The sequence below is a fragment of the Molothrus ater genome, chromosome 10 (genome assembly GCF_012460135.2).
Source record: "Molothrus ater isolate BHLD 08-10-18 breed brown headed cowbird chromosome 10, BPBGC_Mater_1.1, whole genome shotgun sequence".
NCBI lineage: Eukaryota > Metazoa > Chordata > Aves > Passeriformes > Icteridae > Molothrus > Molothrus ater.
This window is the reverse complement of record NC_050487.2, coordinates 11,191,636-11,213,157: the sequence shown is the minus strand read 5'-3', so window position 1 is coordinate 11,213,157 and position 21,522 is coordinate 11,191,636. Positions and strand designations below refer to the sequence as shown.

General features: G+C 39.6%; 2 protein-coding genes across 3 annotated transcripts in view; one reads left to right on the top strand and one right to left on the bottom strand.

Annotated features, from left to right (window-relative positions):
* The window catches only part of PLS1 (plastin 1), a 41,003-nt gene extending 28,698 nt beyond the window's left edge, over positions 1 to 12,305 (bottom strand). Inside the window, exon 1 of one of the 2 annotated variants that reach the window (XM_036389132.1) lies at positions 12,208 to 12,305. The gene's annotated coding sequence lies outside the window, so the exon portion shown is untranslated. The remainder of the gene's footprint in view (positions 1 to 12,207) is intronic. The other variant, XM_036389133.2, reaches the window with a different exon arrangement.
* A 104-nt stretch (positions 12,306 to 12,409) lies between these two features.
* The window catches only part of ATR (ATR serine/threonine kinase), a 39,211-nt gene continuing 30,098 nt past the window's right edge, over positions 12,410 to 21,522 (top strand). Inside the window, 11 exon segments of the mRNA XM_036389211.2 lie at positions 12,410 to 12,468; positions 13,145 to 13,236; positions 14,152 to 14,295; positions 14,859 to 15,748; positions 16,738 to 16,925; positions 18,125 to 18,319; positions 18,533 to 18,759; positions 19,540 to 19,692; positions 19,836 to 20,028; positions 20,620 to 20,879; positions 21,280 to 21,470. Coding sequence (XP_036245104.1) covers positions 12,410 to 12,468; positions 13,145 to 13,236; positions 14,152 to 14,295; positions 14,859 to 15,748; positions 16,738 to 16,925; positions 18,125 to 18,319; positions 18,533 to 18,759; positions 19,540 to 19,692; positions 19,836 to 20,028; positions 20,620 to 20,879; positions 21,280 to 21,470 — 2,592 coding nt within the window.

The following is a 21,522-nucleotide window of genomic DNA, read 5'->3' as shown; positions in this document are numbered from 1 at the left end:
ATCTATCAACAGAAACCTTACCTATGCCTATACCACTTGTTGGCAAACAATTTTGAAAAAGGGCTGTTGCACGCTGAGTTCATGGAAGAACCTTTCATGCAATGTCCTGCAAACCTAACCTCTTGACAGTCTAGCTACACCAACATTTTGGGCTGAATTTGCCCAAATGGATTATCTCAGATCACATGTGACCCATTCTGCTTTGGTTAATTAGCTATTTTTAAAGATTTCTACAAGTTTTACCTGCTCCCAGCACAGAGCTGTGAGTATTGTCATCAAAAGCAAATCTGAAATAGTGACATTCTCTGTGAAAGTGGGACATTGAGGTGACCCAAGTCAATAACACAGCCCCGAAGAGCTGTGCACACAAGTTACTACACTAGTTGTCAAGTACCAGAACAGCAAAGGAGTTGAATTTTTTATTTCTGTAATACAGTGTGTCCAGGGCTCCCTACCTGATAGCAAACCATTTCTAGGTAAATACATGAACAAAGCTGCTTTCATGCAACAAGCAGCTTTTCTTTAGGACTTGAAAACATCAGGCAAATCAGTATTAGAAAAATAGAAACAATATTTTTCTTACACAGCTCTTGATATGACACAACACTTCTGTTTTTCAGAACACAAGATCAGACTGTCTACAAAAACACTGTACCCCTTAATCTGAAGCAAAATCATTCTACTTTTGAGATAAGATTTAAGTTTTCTGTGATGAAAATGTCAAGATTCATTATCTTAACAATCTTTGTATTTTATGTAATTTAAACATATTACATTGCCAATAAATTATGGAGTACAGAATCAAAGCATACAATACAAAATAATAAACCTGTGCCATAATACAACAGCAAATTTAGGGACAAAAACAAAGTTTCCCTACAGAATTTTCAACATGGTTAGATTCAAAAAACTCTGACCCAAAGTAAAAGTTGTATACAGTGAATCTGCTAAAGCAGCACTTGCTCTCACTTTTATTATGGACAGCCTTTAGCTTGGTGAAAGTTCAGTAACAGCAAGTAGATGGTATCCAAATTATGTCAGGAGAAGTACTGACATAAGGAAAATGGAAGTGTAGGAAGAACCTGAATACACTCTAGCCATAAATCTTAATTACCTTTTATGCTATCTCAGCATCTTTCATGGTTTTCATTCACAACAACACAAATATTTAGTCAAGAAAAAGAACACAAAAGGGATAAGAACTTAATTTTTAACATAAACATACCAACTATCCACCAATATTACTGTTTCCACTAAAAATTGTTTTCAGAATTCATTGTGAATAAAAGCAGCTTATGAAATAGAATAAACAGGAATTGAGTTACTACATTCTACAGTAGAAAAGGATGGTCCTGTTAGGTCTGTTCCAAGAAGTTTGAGCCTATGACTTGGTAGGCAAATAGCTTGGAAACACAAGTTTACATGCCTGGATGACATCAGAAGCTCAGAGGTGTGCCACCAACCTAAAGCAGTTCAGCTCTGGAACATCCTATCAAGCCTCACCACTGGCCTAAAGGAGATTAGTTACTGTGGCATTCAGGTAGAGGACATCTTCCTCAATTGTATTCCAACAGCTTCAACGGAACGGATTTTCAGAATCTCTAATAATCATGCCACAAATAAGGTAATGAAAAATTTTGCAATTGCATTGCACTTATTTATTTCCAATCTCCTTCCAAGAAAGACAGAAGCAGTTCTTGTTTGGTGCTGCCATGGAAACACAAGTGTTAGTGTAAACACTCAACGTCTCAGTTTCATAGTTCATAACGCAGAATGTCATAGACATAATAATATTTTGATTTTCCAATAAGGAAGTATTGTATCCAGCAACAATATCTACATACTGTTAATGACACATAATTACAACACAAGGACAGGAAACAACGGGCAAAAACACTGAGAAGGGGGACTAGAGAGTTCTCTTGGAAGACACAAGATCACACAGGAGACATTCCATTTGTTGAGCAAATCCTATAACAAGTGTCTCCTGAAGCCTGTTGGAAAATGTGCATTTGTAGAAACCACTAGGATTGTAGTACATATGACCTCTGTGAGCGTGGTTCTTACCTTCCTAATGTAAATCATTTTAGTATTGCTTTGCTTCTACCTTATTGTCCAGAGTCTAGAATATTTTTTACCTTTTACTGACACAGTAAAAACTAGTCCTTACAAAGGAAATTCACAAGTTCTGGTACAAAACTTGCTGCTCATTTCTGCTGTGTGGCTTACACTTGAGAGACCATTTTCATCTCTGTGTTTCTGATATATAACTATCTATAGTCTATTTCTATTTGCCATTAAAGTCACCTGTATTTTCAATTAAAAACTTCATTTTTATTAGTCATTAACGGGTTTTTCTTAGACAGCTCAAGAACACAACTTAAACTGCCCACTATAACCCAAAAAATAATGCTAACAGAAGTGAAGCAACCCCACCACCTCATCTTTTTGTCAAAGAATCTGAAGTTGGAGTTTTGAATTAAACATTTAAAGGCACTGTTCTGAAAGCAAAACTCCTGCTTTTCCATTTCACCCTTGGCAATGTATTTAAGCAATCCCTGATTGCAGAATGACATTCAAATTAATTACCAAGGAAGTAACAATTAGAATTAAGGTGAATTGGTAAAAGAAACTTCTTTACATGTGAAAACATCAAAATGCTTACTCTGGTCCAGGAAGCATTTGACTGAGCCTTGAACAGAAAATTCAATCAATATAATGTATTATTTCATTTATCTGACAAATTCTTATCTCTTCTCACCATCAATATAATTTACCTTCTCCAATTTGATACTCTCCAAATATCAGCTTATTATACTGAAACCTATGTCCCATGCTGACTCATCATTTGACTTCCCTGGACACAAACATGCTAGACCCTTCTTCCTGGAGAACTTGTTCAAGCTCCCATCAAGCACCTTTCCTGCTCCTCCTGTTCCAAAGGCTTCTCTTGCCTCACCAGCCTTGTCCCCAAATGAGTATCTTTGCTCATGCATCACTTCTGAATGCATCCACAGTGACCAGGAAAATGCCCTGTCTCTGGAGGGCCACAGTTGGCAAGGATCAGACTTTCCAATTAACACTGGAAGCTTCTACCTCAGACCAAAAGCAAGGAAGAAATACAGGCTGAACCAAAACTAGAGCAGCCAAACACAGGAATTGTGGCAAAAAGAATTCCTACAAAGGTCAAAGCATCATAGCAGTTTCAGCATGCAAATACATGTTAGAAGGAAAGAGCACCAATAACACAGAAAATTTGATGAGTTTACTTATAAAATCTCTTTGATTACTAGTAACTGCTCTGAAGAACAAAATTATTTTAAAGTCCAAACCTGGTGCCTCTGTGACATTCCATTAGAGCAAACTACACTAAAATATAAATGGAAAGGCTACACTACTAAAAGCAAGTTCATTCAGGAACTCCATCCTCAAGTCACTCTTTTGTGCCTAGGCTGACATTACATATCAAGTTTACAACAGCAAAAGAGAGAGTTAAAAGACACACCAGCAAATGATACTTAATCTTTTTCTTTCTCTGTCTAGGTTTAGGAACATGCAGCTTTTGTTAGCATGCAACTACCGTGACAAATATAAGCTGCATTATTTTTAAAGGAAATTTCAGTTGGAAAACATCCTGAAATTCTTATTGCTATACCTGTATCAATAAAAACCTCATACTCAGAGCTCATGTGTTGAAAGAACCCTCATTTGACAGTAGGACTTTTTGGGTATCCCAGTCCTCTCAAATCAGATTCATAGGTCGAAGTTTATGCTTTAACTATTCTTTTACTTCCTTAATAAACTATAGCACTGCTAGTTAATTACTAAACAGAAAAGCTAATGAGAAGCAACAGTCTGGATTACAAAAATAACTTTTCCAAAAAAACCCCTACATATTAGACCCTAAGCAACTAAAAACCACATGAAATACGGAATAACACCTGTCTTCCATTTTCAAATACTTCCCATTATTATCAGATTAACTTTTTAAGCCCTGCTTTGCAGTACCTGGAAAGACTTGAAATTTGTTTCAGAATTAAACAGATTCTTGTGTATTTTCTCAACTCCACAAACTGTGCCAAATTAAAACTAAGTTATGAGCTTCACAGTTTTTGAGACTTTGCTGGATTTTTCATTCTGTCTACTCCAATCAAAGTGTACTCACCTTCCACTGTTTAATCTGTTACAATGTCACTGATCTTTTGCAAGGCTGTCAGTATTTGTCCCAAGCCTCTGTTTCTTCCAAGTTCGGTGCCACTTGAGAGGCAAGACATACTGTATTCCCTGTTTTTTGCTGAGAAATAGGATTTAGCCCTCTATGGCACTCATAACTTCAGAAAAGGAACTTTTTCTTAAGCCAGCTAGAACATTATGAACCATTTTTCTCTTCTCTGAGCATGAAGATAACATTTAGTTACCAGGTAACTGAAAGAGCAGAATGATGAGCAAAGCTGTCCATGAACAAACAGCCTGAGAGGCAGAAGAGGAGGGAGGTGTTGAGCAGCACAACTGAAACACTCCACAAAACTGCCTTTATCCTGCCCTGTGCCTGCTCCTTAGTAGCTGAAGTGGGAAACCTCAGCTTGCTACAAATAGTAAAACTCCAGCAGAGAGAGACACAGGCTAACTCTGACTAATGAACTTAGTTTTAAGGTCACCCCAGAAGTTAATCACATGAATATCATTACGAGTAACAATAGAAATGCTTTCATTCTGCCCTTAGCAGTTGAATTTACAGCCACATATTCACCATACTCTGGCTAATTGCAGGTAGTACTGAATAGATGTGTGGTGCCAGAATATTTTCCAGTTTTCATGAATTGTCAGATGGCAGTATGGCCTTCTGACACCCACTAATGCCTCCTTCAGCTCCACATGGTTCAAAAGATTATTAGATTAGACTGATCAGCTACTATACTGCAAGCAAGCCAGGATTTTCTGTCATGGAAAATTCACAGGTTATTTTTGGGTTTCTTTTTTCATTGGTCCAGCTAGAGGGAAAAAGAGGGTCCTCCACAATACGTGGCCAAAGCAACTGGCAGCATTTCAATGTGCAGAGCCACAGATGCCCCAGTGCTACCTGTTTGCCAGCTCATAGCTTTAAGGAGCTATGTTTGCCCAAGTGCTGAGGATAAAAGGAGCACATTAGTAAATCTGAGTAACTAAAGCTAAATAGAGTATTGTTCATACCTTCTAAACTAGAAGACTATCTGGGGCACACAGGAAGCTCATTTGCTGGTGCTGTAGTTCTTAATAATTAGGCCAGAATAAAACATCTACATTTGTTGTTGCCAACTGTCATTTTTAATCATGTTTTGTAGATGAAAAAGAGCACAATTCCTCAGCAAATTTTTTGTAACTAAATAATTAAAAATCTCAGCCTTCGGACTCCTATGATTAGGAGATAACTTTACATTCTTTAATGAAAACTACTTCTGATGCTTTGGTGAAAACTTTGTCATCTTTTTTGCAAACACCAGAAATCAAAATTAAAAACAATAAACGTATTAAAATCTTGGGTTACAACAATTTATCTTTTTTGATAGCTTGAGCTTGCAACAGGAGCAGACATCCCTAAGCATTGAAACCATACATTGCAATTATGCAACAAAGTCACGAGTTAAAAAAAAAAAAGTTTAAACAAAAGATATATCCAGGTATTTCTATTAAAACAATGAAAATCTAACATTTTATTCATCTGCTGGAAAACAATGCATAAAAGTGTTCATGATTTTTGTTAATTAGAGGTTTTGTTTCCTTTTTATAAGTATCATGAAAAAATTCATCTTACAAAATAATGCTAGCTTAATAAAAACCTTTACAAAACAAAAAATGATAGTTAAAAAAATTATTTGTTGCTTTAAAATTAATTACCTGAAGTCCCATAAGGTGAGATAGATACAATTATACAGTTAACCAGTATGTACTTGCTATAAGGAACAATACCTACAACACAGAAAACACTGTAAGCTGGATCACCTTTGTAATGAGCCTCTTTGCTGAAACACTGAATTCACATTTGGTTTGTTTCAGCCATTTTAAGTTGTCCCACGATTCAGTGACAATTGTTTACTCTGACAGCCTGCAGTGAGATTCCAAAGCTGCCAGATTACAGTCCAAAGCCTTTCCAAACTGACACTTTCAAAGGAAAATGTTAATATTTCTTACACCACTCTGAAGTTGTAACACTTGTTCAGACTTTGAGAGTAGATGTTCACATATTTGGCAAATGAAATACAGAGCCAAAAAGTGACTCTTTGATGATAAGATGATCAACTGTGATCAACAGATAAATCAGTTTGTTGGTAAATCAGCTCTTTCACAAGGACAAAACATCTTTGGAGGAGATCATATAAAATAAGCATTTTATTTCACATAATACTTTAACTGATATGTTTTGGATTTTAAGTTAGCTGCAAGTACATACCAAAGGAATCATCCTACTCCTGCTGACCTTCACAAAAACTCAGTAACTCTGTCACATTGTTTACTGTCACTTTACATGATGGCAATCAATGAAAAATAACTCCTATTTCTAAGTCTCCAAAATTAATGCTTCTGAACATTACTACCCAATATTTAAATCCCTGTTTTTAAGTTTCTAAACATGACACAGAAATATTGTGCTGTTACTGTCACTCAGCAAGTCAGTACCATGCTTACCTTCCCAAGCTTTCCCACTATTCCTGGTCTGTCTCCTGCTGGGTGAGGAGTCCAGTGGGAAGCAGCACAACTGAAGTGACATCTTAATGAAGCACTTCTTAGGTGGCACACAGACTCTGGTCAATCACTCATCCAACACATGCTGATTTCCTTGGGGAGGGCTGATATCGAATAATCCCATTGAATTTAAATGCCTCCATCTTAATTTACTTAGGAAAAAGCAGAATGGCAGCTTAAAGAATAAACTATATGGCAGAAGGGTCTGTTCCAAGATTTACCACATCAAAAAAAATTCAAGAGGGAAAGCACGAAGAAGTTTTGGAATGCAACCAAAATGTGTGTTTCTATTATTATAGATAATTTCTACTTTCCCCAAGGCAGTCAGTCTATCAGAAAGAGGCTCACTAAAAAGCCCAGTGTGGCTGACCCAGTAGTTGTCTTTCACATAGCACAAGGGCTGCCATTTCAGGGTGCAAGCACCTTATGAAAACAAACACAACGAGAGTGCCAGAAGTAGGGATTTGCTCTGGCATGACAAAAAACAAGTCTTGTGCTGCTGCCAAGCTTCTCTTGGGAGCAGCTTTGGTAGGAGGTGACCAAACCACCTTGCCCGTGGTGAAGACGCCAATCTCTGGTTTGAGTTTCAAGCAAAATGGTCAAAGATCCTGGAAATTTTAGGGAGTGCACACATTAGTTTTAATTACGTTTTTAATCTCTGGTAATAGCAGAATAATGAAATCTCTTTTGAGAAATCAAAGATATAGAAGTGTTAATGATTAAGATGAACAAGATACCAGCTTTTAGAAGAATTTGTCCAATAGGTCTTGCACTAGTGAATTAGTTACCTCCATATGCAACGCCAAGCAAGTGACAATAACTCTTCTAAAAAAGAGGGAATTATTGATATGATTTAAATTATAAGTAATTCTCATTTTAAAAAGAAGAAATTATTGATAAAATCTAAATTTATGTGCTTCTAATACTTTGTAATTTGGGATGTGAAGAATATTCTGCCCCATACAATTAATACACAGCCACAATTAAGTGGCTGATAAGGGTGATGATAAGTACAATGAAATATATCTTAATATTCAGTTATTTCGCATTGAATACATCATATTGCCTGGAAAGGGAGGAGGAAATCCTCACTAGCTACAGTTAAATATATCTTGACTCTATAAATCAAGCTTGGAAGGACTAGAGTAAAATAATCAGCTCAATGGAAAATTATAACTTCATACCAATTTACACTGCCTTACCTTTAGGCTATGAAAGAAAGAATTTCATTTCCCTTTGTTATAAGGTAATAAATTAGTGCAAAGAGAAGCAGCGGGGCATGTGCAAACACAATGGGAGGAGATGTGCAGTTAGAAGAAGAGCTTGATAAATCAGCAAGACAAAAACATTCCAAACTATAAAAATTCTGGAAAGAAAAGCTATCAGAGAACACCTGGTTTGAGAGAAACAAGTGGGTCCTGAATCTTCGACAGAAACAAACTCTTGAAATTGCATTCAAATAAATAGAATCTTGCTGAGAACATATGACTTAGTACTTCAGCTTTTCTACATGTCAGTGTTTTTAATCAGTCCATTCAAGCACTGATTATTAACAAGATGAAAGGATGAATACACTAATTGAACAAAAGTGGGAAATACTGGATCCAGCTCTTTTTTTTTTCCTCTCTAGTGACTATTATTATTAAGGAAACATCTGCCAAGAGAGCCCTGAAAGTGGGTTGATAATCCTTTTCCCACCAAAAGCATGCATGGAGAAGCACACATTTTGCTTTATGCATAATTTATTTCTGAGGCCTTGCAATACCAATGTCTCTGATGAGCTATTGTGATGCAGTACCTTTATTCTCCTTGGACACCTGTATGTAAGAGCAGTAACCAAGTACACACCTCCACATAAAAACCTAGGAGTTCATCAGGCTACATTTAGAAGTAGCAAAACAATCATGTAAATAACAAGGCCATGGCTAACACTTAGCATTCCCTGCATTTGATCAGATCAATCAAATTCTCCAAATTACTAAATACTGTATTTTACATTATTAGTAGTATTAGTAGGCTTGTTCATAGAAAAAACATGAATAAAGGCTTGCAGGACTAGGACCTGTCAGGATTACATTTAGAAGTCAAATAGATTTTAGTGTTATATGTTTTCTTTTTCCACTTTTTTCCCCTCTTGTACCTGTTAGTTTTTGCTTAGCTGGATGTACATAATCTGCTTTTAGGTTTCTGGCCCACCTGTTGCCTTACCACCATTTACTGTTCCCATTTTTCACTCTTTTGTTTAATCATCAGATGAATATTCAGGGTGACACATCATTTCAATCTGTGCCACTTCATTCCAGCCCAGTTGACTAAGCAACAGAGGCAGAGATAAAAGGCTCAAGGGCTGAAATCCACATTCTTGCAGTGCAGAGGAGCAGTGCCCTGTGTCCAAAGGTCAGGCACCTGCATGACTGCACAGGGAAATGTGGCTTGGAGCACTCACAGCCTCTCGGTGTTCCTGCAGCAGCCCTGCAGATGAGGAGCCATAAGCACACCCTGACACTGAGCGAAATTCCTTAGCCCAGCTCACAGGAGCCCCGGGCACCATCTCAGCTGCATTTCCCCTCAGCACCTGAGAGCTCTCAGCTCCTGAAGGCACCAAGGAAGGAACACCCAGCTGTACTTCCATGCACTCCCTTTGTCTGCCCAAGGAACACACACCTGCACTTCCATGCACTCCCTTTGTCTGCCTGCAGGACAGCTGAGATTGAACTGCAGCCACACCAGCCTCCTGGGGGAACAGCTCACAGACATCCACAGAGCACATGAGCCCCCAGAACAGTAATTATGCCTCAGAATTAAACAACAGAGGGAATAGAAGTACACTTAACAGTCTCCTGTCCTCTCAGACCTGCTGGTCCAATGTAGAGTCACTCTGCCTTAAAATAAGTACAATGACCTGCTGAAGCATGTGGTAAATAAATAATGAAAGCCAAGAAAGAGAGAGACCTGAGTGTGGAAGAATCATGCAACTATACAGTGAGAGGACTGTTCAAGTAGGGAAGAGAGCAGAAAAAAAAAGAGAAAGAATTAAAAAACCAGAAAGTAACAGCAGCTTTGGCAGAAATCTTGGTAGTGCTGCATACACTAAATTTGACACTTATTTGTACCTATCTGCATGAATTTCTTCCCCTGACCCAAGTACTGCAAGCTGAGCTCTGCTCATCTCAGATTCCTTTCACCAACACGAATCAGCTGCATTGGAGGAGAAAAGTCTCCAGGCACACTATCTTCATTAGCAATTAGCCACTCTCTTCAAATGCATGGTAACATGTCTGCTTCTCCTCCTGGGGGCCAAGAGACATAAAAGTGCAACACAATGACATATGACAAAGAAACAAGAAGATGCTTATCCTGTGCTTAAGAAAAGCAAGAAATGAAAGCAGGTGTTTCAGGTGCTGTTTCCCTGGAGGGTCTATAAAACACTAGGGTGTGTGAGGGAGACTCCTTACATCTTCATAGCCCAATGAAGTTGTTATGGGCACTCTCATGTGGAGTCTTCTAACACCAAGGTAGCTGGAGAAACTCGATGGTATGGTGAGAAGTCAACAGATGGGGCTTTGCAACTGGGAAGTAAAATTCCCAGTTGAAAAATGGGAAGCAGAAGATCTCTCTGCTGATTTGTTAGAAGCACTTACCAAAAAACAAAAAAATAGCCTGAATTACATGCTCAGTAAATGCTCACAGAAACTGCACAACAAATTTATGTAGCATTCTACCTGTGACAAATGAAAGCACTTCTACAATAACTATACTAATATGATCTCACTGTTGACTCCAGAGATTCCCATGCAAAAGCACTTTTTAAAATTAGGCACTTTATGTGCCACATCTATGTTTTATCAGCAAAAACAATCACCCTATGATTCAGTAAACTTAAGCTTATTTTTTAGGATAACAGAGTCTTCCTGAACTTCCTAATGTACCAACAGTATCCTGTTCCCTCAGGGATGACACGGGAGCTTACATCAAACTGGCAAGCAGTACAGTTTACACCTTCCTTTGTGCGACTGTCATTTCAGTTTTGGAAATTTAAACTCAGAACATTGTTTTCACAATAATAGATACTTTAAATTGAAATAGTCTAGAAAATTTTGCGTTCAAAACAACACTGATAACAAAACCCAGATGTACTTGGTCTTTCTTAAGCATTAAAATTCTACTTAACAAACCACATATTGCTACATGGTTCCTGCTTTTTCTCTATGAATGGCTCTAGAAGGACTAACATCTCATTAAGTCAGCTAGTAGAAAACATTGCAATATATGCTGAAAAACAACAAAGACCAAACCCAGTTACATTTCATAAAGTTTCTTGAAGTATTTTAGGTCCTTGCCAAGTTACCAGCCTTTAAAAGGTCAGCAGAATTCTATTGAAATGACAAACATGTATTCTGCAGGACAAAAACAACCATCTCTGAATGAAACATTAGCAATAGGTTCCTGAAAGCATTCATCTGAAATGGTTCAAGTAACTGAAACACACGTGGGCTGTTTTACATGCTAGCGACACAGCCCTAGCACAGTGGAAACAGGCAACAGAATTATCCTCCGAGAGGATTTTATTTCAACCCAGAAAGAACGCTAAGCGAAGTTCATAAACAAATACAGAAAGAGCCGGAGCTCCTAATCACAAAAACAAAACTCAGAGCTGAGTGTGCTCTCGCGTACTCTGTCTGCGGTTCGCACCTGCCCATGGCTCCTTATTTTATCCTTTATTCTCCCGAACGTGCGGGTCTCGCTGCCCAGGTGGGGCCACACGCTCCCGCTCAGCGCCCGATCCCGTCCCTTCGGGGTTCTCATCGACACCTTCCGTACTTTACACACGTAAACGTTCGCAAAAGAAACGTAACGAAAAGCAACATACGCTCAGAAAGTAATAACAATAACAAAAAGCAAAGTCTGTATCTTACGCACGCCGCTCACCGCTACCTGCGCGGAGGAGCGCCGAGCCCGCTCACCTACCGAACGCGCCTTCCCGCCGGCTCCGCTCCCGCTCGCCCCCGCCCCGCTCCCTCCGGACACGGCAGCACCCGAGAGGCGGCCCCGGTGGCCCCCGCGCCCCGCTCGCTGCCCACCTGCCCGCGGCCCGTCCCGCAGCGCCAGCGCCCCGCCGGTCCCGCCGCCACCTGCTGCCGCGGGGCCGGCCCGGGCGGGCGGGGCGATGCCGGGGGCGGGCCAGGGCCGCTCGGGGCCGCTCTCGGCGAGGCTGTCCCACACCTGACTCCCAGGTGCATCCCGCCTGCACCGGGAGGCGGCGGACGGAGAAGGAGCTGCACCGGGCACTCCCTTGGCACCGAAGTTTCCTCCTTCCGCCCCTCCTCGCCTAAGCCACTCTCTACACTGTGGCGCTTCCTTTCGCCCATCGCCTGGAGCCCCTGTCCGCACTCCGCCAGGCGCCCGCTGGGGCCGGGTGGTCGCTCAGTGCTGCTGCCGGACCAGCCGAGGCTCGGCGGGGTGCGCTCGGCCCCCGCTGGGTGTTACCTGTCCGTGCAGCAGAGCCCCGCTGGGACAGCGAGGTGTCCGTGGGAGCCATCAGGGACCGACCCGGAGCCGCCGCGGCCGCTCCGTGTACAGGGACGAAGCGGTTAAATCCGAGCAGCGCCGGGGGAGGAGGTTTGGGCCTTGCCGGCCGCCGTCCCGCCGTGCCCGCCCCGCTCCGCGCCGCCCGATTCAAAGTGGCGCCATGGCGGAGCAGGGCCTGGGCATGGCCTCCATGATCCCCGCGCTGCGGGAGCTCGCCGGGTAGGACGGGCCCGGCGGCCGCCATGTAGGGCGTGTGTGTGCGGGGCTGTGCTGCGCTGGGGGAGGCGCGCCCTGGCATGTGCGGCGGGGAAGGGGAGAAGGAGGTGTGCGAGGTGTCCTGCGGCCGGGCCGGGCCGGGCCGGGCCGGGATGTCACCTTAGCTGGTCCCTTCTCCCGCCGCCTGCCGGGGCCTATCCCTCTCTCCCTGCCGGGTGGCGCTGACAGGAGCGGCCTGGTGGTCTCAGAGCCCCGGCCTGAGCCTGAGTGTGCTGTAAGCGCTCACTGAGAGCCCCATGAGCTGGAATTGCCGGGCTCTGCAGTTCTATTGGCAGCACCAGCACTGGAGCTTTGTATTGCAGTAGGCAGTGAGCGGATATGGAGGTACAATTGTATACTGAAAATGTGACCCTGCGAGCCCTGACTGCTGAGGGACAGGCCGGTCACTAAAACAAGAAAATTGAAAAAGAACCCAAACACCTCCCCCCTCACCTCCCCCCCCCCCCCCCACCCCCCCCGTAAAACCTCTATAAACCACCAAGAAATCAATCTGTATTTATTTTTGAAGACTTCTAGAAGAAAGTCAGTGTTTAACATTAAGCTGTTGAGACAGACTTCCAAGTAATTATTTTGTACTTTAAAATTGGTAACATCAAAATATCATTCTTTTTAATTTTAGTGCTAGTCCAGAGGAATACAACACAGTTGTGCAGAAACCAAGACAAATACTTTGCCAGTTTATTGACAGAATTCTTACAGAGGTAGATGTTGGTAAGCATTACATTCCTATAATCTAAAACTGTCTTCTTTATACTTAAAGTAATTCCTGTCAAAAATAAGAGTTGAAAACCTTTAAAGAAAGTTTTAGTAGAATACAATACCATTTATGACTTAGTTTTTAATAAAGCCAGTCATGAAGTATTTTCCATTGGGATGTGAAGTTCCCTTTGTAAATAAACCATACACACACATCCCCAAGGAAGGAGGGGTGGATGCTGTGCAGGGTTATATGGATACAAATGCTCCCAACATTGAAAAGCAGGAGTGTCATGGAATGTCACTGTTCATGAGTAACATAGCTTGTAATTCTTAATATTCACATGTGTCTCAGAACTGAAATCTTGTCTGAATCTCAGATAGTTTCTTTCTTGTACTAACTAACACTGGATAGGATCCCTGGGGGATCTGGATAAATCTGATATGATTCAGATACCTGTTTCAATGGAGCAACATTAGATATGTCCAGTGTTTTGTTAAACCTTTTGCTTTCGTTAGCTGAATTTGCCATTTACAACCTTTTATATTCTGGAGGTTTGAAACAATTCTCAGCATTGTTTCTCTAGCAAGACTGTAAACCTCGGGAAATGTTAAGTATTTGCTTTTCTTCACTCAACACACAGCTGGATAGAATTTTAACTGAATGTTAATGCATTTGGGATTAATAATATTTAATGAGTAATTTATACTTTTCTTCATACCGTTTAGAGTCACATAGAGGGCTTACAATATGCACTCAATTACCTTCATAGATTAAAAAATATACTCACAATAAATAATTTGAAAGGTTTAATACCATATCATAGTATTTTTTATATATTTTAAAAAATATTCCTCATAAGGTGTGAACAAAATTTTTTAAGTGGTTTGTTGCCATGCTGATTGGAATATTGTCTTATTTCTTTAAAGTTGCCTTGGAACTCATTAAGAAATCAGATTCACAACCAAGTTCTGTGATGTTGCTTGATTTTATTCAACATATCATGAAATCTTCCCCGCTTATGTTTGTAAATGTGGATGGAAATCAGGAGGAAACCAAATGCAGTTGCATTGGTGAGTTTGTTAAAAATGCTTATGTTGAAGCTTGATATTTTCAGGATTTAAATTTGCAGACAGTGGGATCATCCAAAGAAGAGAAAGGGGAAAAAGGGAGATACGTAAGTTCATCATTATAAATTTATGAGTGAATCTGATGATAGACTTTGAATATTGTGAATGGATTAACACTTGTGATAATGGAAATTTCTCAGGACAGACTTTGACATTATCCATTACCATTGCATAGATATATTATTATATGGTGTTGATGAGATATGCTCTACATGTACTCACTGCTTGGGGGTGCTTTTTTGGCAGAGGAAAATGTCTGGAAATACCAGTGTAAAATGTGTGTCTTCCATTCCCAACCCATGTTCTGCCCCCTCTTTTCCTCTTTTTTAATGGGATTTGCTGAATAAATGTCCCAGTGAAGATTCTGTTTACTGAGCCTACAAGCATTTATCTCAAGGAGTTTAGTTTTAGTGGTAAGCAGTCTGCTCTTAGGGAGGTACTCAATTAGAGATTTTAGTTTTTATAGTTTTTATCTTAATAATAAAGATTCTCTTTTATTGTCCTAGAATTTAGTAACTGGATCATAACAAGGCTTCTTCGTATTGCTGCAGCTCCAAACTGCAACGCATTGCACAAGAACATTTGTGATGTTATCTGCTCTTTACTTTTTCTGTTTAAAATGAAGAGTGGCTCCATTTTTGAAGCACTAACTAAAGACTTGCTACATCTTTTTCAAGACTTAATCATCTTGCATGAAAGAGATACACAGAGGCATCTCTGGGGAGATGGACTGGTCTGGCCAGTGACTGTGCAGAGATTTTCCAGCAGTATAAGTGACAACGTGGGATATTTAAGACTGGCACCATTACAGCTGATGGGTATGCCAAATATAGAACATTTGGAAGTTGTATTAATGTCTATTCTGACAAATATTGTTGCAGATATCTTTTTTGTAAGACAGGATATTATTCTCTGGGGGATAGGCTGCTCCTTGTTAGAGTATGGCAGTCCAAAAGTTAAAACTTTGGCAATGAAGTTTATAGTGAAGTTAATTCATTTAGGAGGACCTCCAGAACAGCTGGCCAGTGTTTTCTTCTCAGTCTTTTTTGAAATTCTACAATCAACACTTGAAATGGATACTGAGGAATCAGAACTCTTTGGAGAGCCACTCTTACTGTTGATGAGGGCATTGCTGCCTTTTGAAGCAGGTTCTTACAAAAATATTGAACCTGTCTACTTGAATATGCTGCTAGAGAAGCTCTGCTCCTGGTTTGAAGGGGATGTGTTTAGGTGCCTTCAGTCTGAAAAGCTGAAAACTGTTTTTTGCCACATGCTGCAGTATTTTCTGGAGTTTGTTCCAGCTGGCTATGAATCTGCCTTACAAATAAGAAAGACCCGTATCAGTACCATATGTAGAATTTTTGTGAATATTCTTGGAACTCAGGAAGAACAAAAGGTAGGTTTATTTTAAAAACTGAATTTATTGTGTGAATAGGTCATATACAAAAACCTATACCTATGCAAAGGAAAAAATCTAGGAAATGTAATTTTTAGTTGCACATTTAGCTTGATACTCCTTTTTCTCAATCGTTTCACATGTTTGTACAGGTCAGGGTTCTTAAACCTGTTGGATGTAGCTGGACTCCTGTTTTTCAGATGTATTAAACTGTCCATAAGCTATGCAGGCACAACTGTCCATAATGATAATATGAGATGGGAGTAAGGCCCAGAGTGCACTCATATGAGGGCAGCTTTGCAAGTAGTGTGCAGTAGTTTGAGATGCTCTTACTTTCCATTTAGTCATGTTTGTTAGGGACAGGTAGACAGAAAAGATTAAATTAAGTCAGAGTCAATGGTTTAGGTTGGCAGGGACCTCTAAAGGCCATCTAGTCCAACTCCCTGCAATAAGCAGGGACAGCTTCAACTAGATCAGGGTTCAGAGCCCCACCTAACCTGACCTTGAGTGTTTCCAGGGATGGGACATCCACCACCTCTCCAGACAGCATGTGGCAGTATGTCACCACCCTCCTAATCAAAAGTTTGTTCCTGATACTCAACCTAAATAAACCCTATTTTAGTTAAGAAGCATAACAAGGTTGTTGACAATGAGTTGTTGATATGCTGAGTGCCTCTATTCCATACATTCATCTGTGTATCCTACCTGTTTGTTAAACTCTGTGTGTCTGTGTGATGGCTTTGGTAGCAAGGTATTATGCCAGGAACTACAGCTGAACAAGCTGCATCCTCTCTAGTAGCAGAACAGGAAACTTCATTGCTCATAAGAGCTTTCATCTTGTAATAAGGTTTTTTTGAATGGAAAGGTTTTTATGAACTATTTTACCATGATATTTTGCAATTTAATATTTTAAGTCAAAAGCAATAATACCACATCTTTAAGTAAGGCAGAGCATACATCATGGTACCTCTGTTGTTTGTCCATCCCAGTATCTGGTGAGTCCACTTTATACAGCATTAAAAACACAAACAGAAGAAATCTTTGAGGAGATTCAGCAGAACCAGCTGGAGAGCTCAGATACTGATGGGTGGAGCAGCAGCAGTGACGAAGTTCCAGAGAAAAGACGGAGACTGAGCCTATCCACAAAACATCCAAAGAAATCTCCTGCACCTTTAATGTATGGCACTTAGTAACTGCTTTTATAGTCATTTGCCTATTGAATAGTAATGACAAATTCTTGAGGCAGTTTCTTCTTAACAGATTGAAAGAGCTTCTGGGGAAAAAATCTAAATTATATTTTGAGGGATCAAAATCTATTGGTGATTTTTAAGTTAAACTTTATTAAAGAGGCTGTTTTGAATGTGTTCAATGAAAATTATTTTCATTTTTTCCCACTGAAAACTGGGAGCGTACCTAGTGTGACAGAATTGTGTGTGGCTGTGGTCTTACACTGGATGTACTTAAAGCAGGTCTAGTTAAGTTATGCTCAGATGAACAAAACCAATTCTCTCAGTCTCTGCTGTGCTATGCTCCCTGATTATCTTGGACTTGTGCCAGCAGTTGACCTCTTTGGGCACTCAAAATTGCCTTGGGCATGCTGCACTCCAGGTGTGGGTTTGTGATCAGCCTTCACTCTTTGTGTACAGCCCAGGGTGTAGTTGCCCTTCTCTAAAACAAGGTCACACTGCTCTAATATTCCACTTTTCCACAAGCCTGCTGGGTCATTTTCTCCAAAGCTGCTCGTTACTTAGTTAGCTCTCAGTCTGTTCTATTGCATCAGGGGTTTTTTTGCCAGTTGCAGGACTTGTCATACAGACCTTCACAAAGCTCTTGTCAGCCTAACTTTGTAGACAGTTGAAGTTGTGTGAAAAAGCAGCCACTTTTCTCCACAGAGCTGCCTGTCTCACTGTAGAAGGGAATCACCTGCATGATTTTCCTTTCATAAATACATACTGGCTGTTTCCAGTCACCTTCTTGTCCCTCATGCAGGTAGAAATTAATTCAAGGAAAACTTTTTCCGTAATCTTCCTAGGGCGTGAGATTAGGCTGACAGGCCTATAGTTCCTTGGATTCTCTTTTTGTGCCTTTCTCAATGATTGGTGTAACATTTGCCATTTTATGGTTGCTAAGACCTTCCAAGGACTGTAGAGTTACATGTTTGTAGCCTTTCAGATAAGTCTGATATGAGTCATACTAAAATTCAGAGTAGGATCTTTTAGGATCTTTTCCTTCCTAGAAACACATTTAAGCTAAAGCTTCATTTGATGTTTTCCTAATCCTATATCAAATATGGATTAGCTCTGGTTTTGCTATGATTATTTATCTTTTCTGAAATAAAGTATGTGTGGGAAAATAATTAATATGTTCAAATTACAGACTTAGCCCTGTAAACATGAAACTGAAGAGTGCTCTGTGGAATGCCATCACTAAGAAAGCTGCATCCTTAATATCTGTCCTTGAGGAAGAAGTTCTGCCAGGGGATGTTCTCCAGCCTGTGGAAGGGATCGCTGTGATTCTGCGATTGGCTGCTCTGTGCATCGTTCATTGTTCTCCCCCAACAGATTCCAGCAGGTAAAGGACCAAGGGGAAGCTGGGACCAAGAGTTTCTTGTAACTCTCGTTACAATTTGTGTAATTTAATGCTTGTCTGTGTCTCAGGATCAGTACTGGATGGGTCCTGTACATTTTGAAGAAGTACATTTCCTCACTAACTTGGCTTACAAGCAGTTAATATTCAATATTGTTTGTTGCATTTGTTGCATTGATGTGATTTCTGTTTTAACAGTAAAGAGCATGGAGTGTCTCATCCATGTAACTCTGATACGTGTAAGAATACTCCAAGCTCCTCAGATTCAATGGTGAATATACAGTTCAAGTGGATTTCCTCTGATTTTACCACAAGAGTAGTGAAAGTCTGCAGAAACCTGTTAGAGGCTGCTACACAGATTGTTAATCTAGAACAAGTGACTGACAGAGTAGTAAAAATCTTTGATGCTTTGCTATATGCTCAAGGTAAGAAACCCTTTAAGATTGTCTTGGATTTTGTAAATTAGGAATTCATCTGACTGTATTAAGTCTGTTTTGGTTGAGGGGCTGAAATTATTAATCTTGTGCTAGTATTCCAACTCTTTTACAAAAAAGGTTAAGTAAAAAAAAATAATTATTTTCTGTTTAGAGACCTTCATTTGCATTCCTTTATGAACATCATTTACTTCTTTTTGTCTGTACTTCTATTGATTTTTATCTGATCAAGAGAATATATGGGGATAGTGAAAATACATAAAAAAGGAAAAAAACTTTAGCAGTTTTCTTATAAAGACACATAGAGGCAGCATAATTTACTGTCTTTGTTCCACTCAACAATTTCAAAGCTTTCAAACAGCTTCAGCAAACATGGCATGCATGGTACCAAAAATATTGAGTACTTCCATGTTTTTTAAAAGTAACTACTAGGATGGAGGACAGACTCAGTTACCAAGACTAAAATGTTATTGTGAGTTCAGGCTTACCAGACACCCAGAAGTCCAGCTGAAAGTCTTTGCACAAATCCAGAGATACCAAAGTTATATTAATTCTGCTGCTCATGTGTTACATTCTGTCATCTGTTTAATGAGATTTTTAGGTTATTCTGATTTAGCACTACATGATTTATTATTACATGCCTAAAAAGTATGATATTAACATGGGGGAACAGTGACACTAATCTTTGTGGATAGAAAAAGTAATATTTTGTAGCAAATTAAGAACATAAAATGTTTTATAAATGTTTGTTTTGCTGCTTCTTTCCTCTAGTGAAAATCCCACTGAGTGATCAGATTCTCGATGACTTATGTGGATTGCTGTCTCTGCCCTGGATTTACAGCCATCCTGATGATTCTTCTTTCAAGCCATCTATTTGGGGGTTTGGTCCTCCAGTTTTGAGTCAAAAAACTGCACAGAGTTTCTGTAAGTATGTTAAAGTATAAAGCCTAGTTCCACTTCGGAATGATTGTTCTAAAGTAAAATTATTTTATTTGCCTTCTTATGATGAGTGATGGTATTAAAAGTTTAAATCAAGTAATTCTTTGCTTTTTCTTTTTTCTCTTTAGCACCCCAAACTCGGTCACACTGTGTGTTCCTTCTGACTCTCTTCCCAAAAAACATTCATCTGGATTGGAGAAAATCAGTTTATCACTGGGCATTACAAAGTCACCATGAAATAATTCGGGCTACTTGTGTTAAAGGATTCTCTCTCCTGCTTCATCCTGTGCAGTCCTGCAGCGTGATTCCCAGAGCTCTTTTGTATGTATTAATGCAGCTTTCTGTCTTTGTGCAAGAAGAAAAATGGGCAAATAATAAATGGAGCATAAACATAAAAATAAATGTTCGTTTCATACGAAATTTGCTAGATCTTGATTTCAGAAAACATCAGCTATCAACAGGATAGGTGCACATGATGATGTCTGTGTGACAGAATAATGTTCACATTCTATGTCAGTATGCAATTCCTTTGGGTGGAGACCCTAATTTAAATTAGGAGGGAAGGGAGATATCTTTGTCAGTGAAATCCATCTTGTATTTGTCCATATGTCTCTTCAAATCTTTGCAGCTTCTCTGGCTTTTTTATAAATGTCTTAGTGTCTTCTGTCCTTTTGTGTTAGTCTTCAGTTTCTTCTTTACAGCATGCCAGCCTCACCATGCCCAGTGCTGCTTCAAACATTTAACAGAACATGAGGGTGATCTGAAAAGGACAAAGATGATTTAGTGAGACAGATCATCCTTAAGCTGTCCTGATAGTACTGTCAGTGTAGTTAGAGAACTCAGACAATGTAGAAAAACTAATTTCTAGGTAAATGACCTATTAAAACGATTTCATTTTTGTTTCCATTTCAGAAATCAAATCAAAGATGAGTCTGAGCTAGTCAAGGAGGCTTGTGCTGCTATAGTTGGGAAGTTATCTTGTTGTCTTTCTGGTCCATTCCACCTCCGACCTTCCTTAGCAGACTCTGCTGTTAAGGATGTTACTCATGATATTTTGTGTAGCAGCCTTACTGTGACTTCTGCTCTAGGAAAAACTTCTTCTGTGCAAGCCTGTGTTTTCAAGCCCTTTTTCATTCTACTTGAGAGCAAAGCACCCAGTTCAGTAAAGCTAGGTATGTGGCTTTACCTTTAGTAACATTTTACACTTTCATCTGAGGTACTAAGTCATTATATCTGTACCTTTCTCCATTCCTTTTATTCTGTGTTGGGTTTTTAATAGTTCTATTGATGTTTGAAGTGTTGTATTTCAATTGATATCACTGCTGATATTTAATGTTGTCAGTGATGTTCTTTTTAAGCTGCCTTGGCTTAAATTTGGTCTATGGCTATATCTAAAACTGTAATACTTGATAAAATCTGAATTTTAAATATCTCCTCTGATTTCACAATATTTATTCTTTTGGTTAAAAAAGTAAAGTGTGCTTTATGGTTTGTTTGCCTCACTCTTTTGTGCACTTCAGTAGATTTTGAAAAACTATTAAAAGCATGTTTTTCTTCCCTCCTCCAATCCAGCATTTATAGAAAATATACCTCATCTTTGCAAACACCTGGATTTTAATACTGATGAGTCCAGTGTGAAGTCTCTTGTTGGGTCTTTATTAAATCTAATGGAAGATCCAGACAAAGATGTAAGAGTGGCTTTCAGTAACTGCATAAAGAACATACTAGAATCCTTAGACTCTGAAGAAGGATTCATAAAAGAGGTGAATTCATGTTTATTTTTGGGTTTTGTTCCTAACTTACTATGGTTTTGTT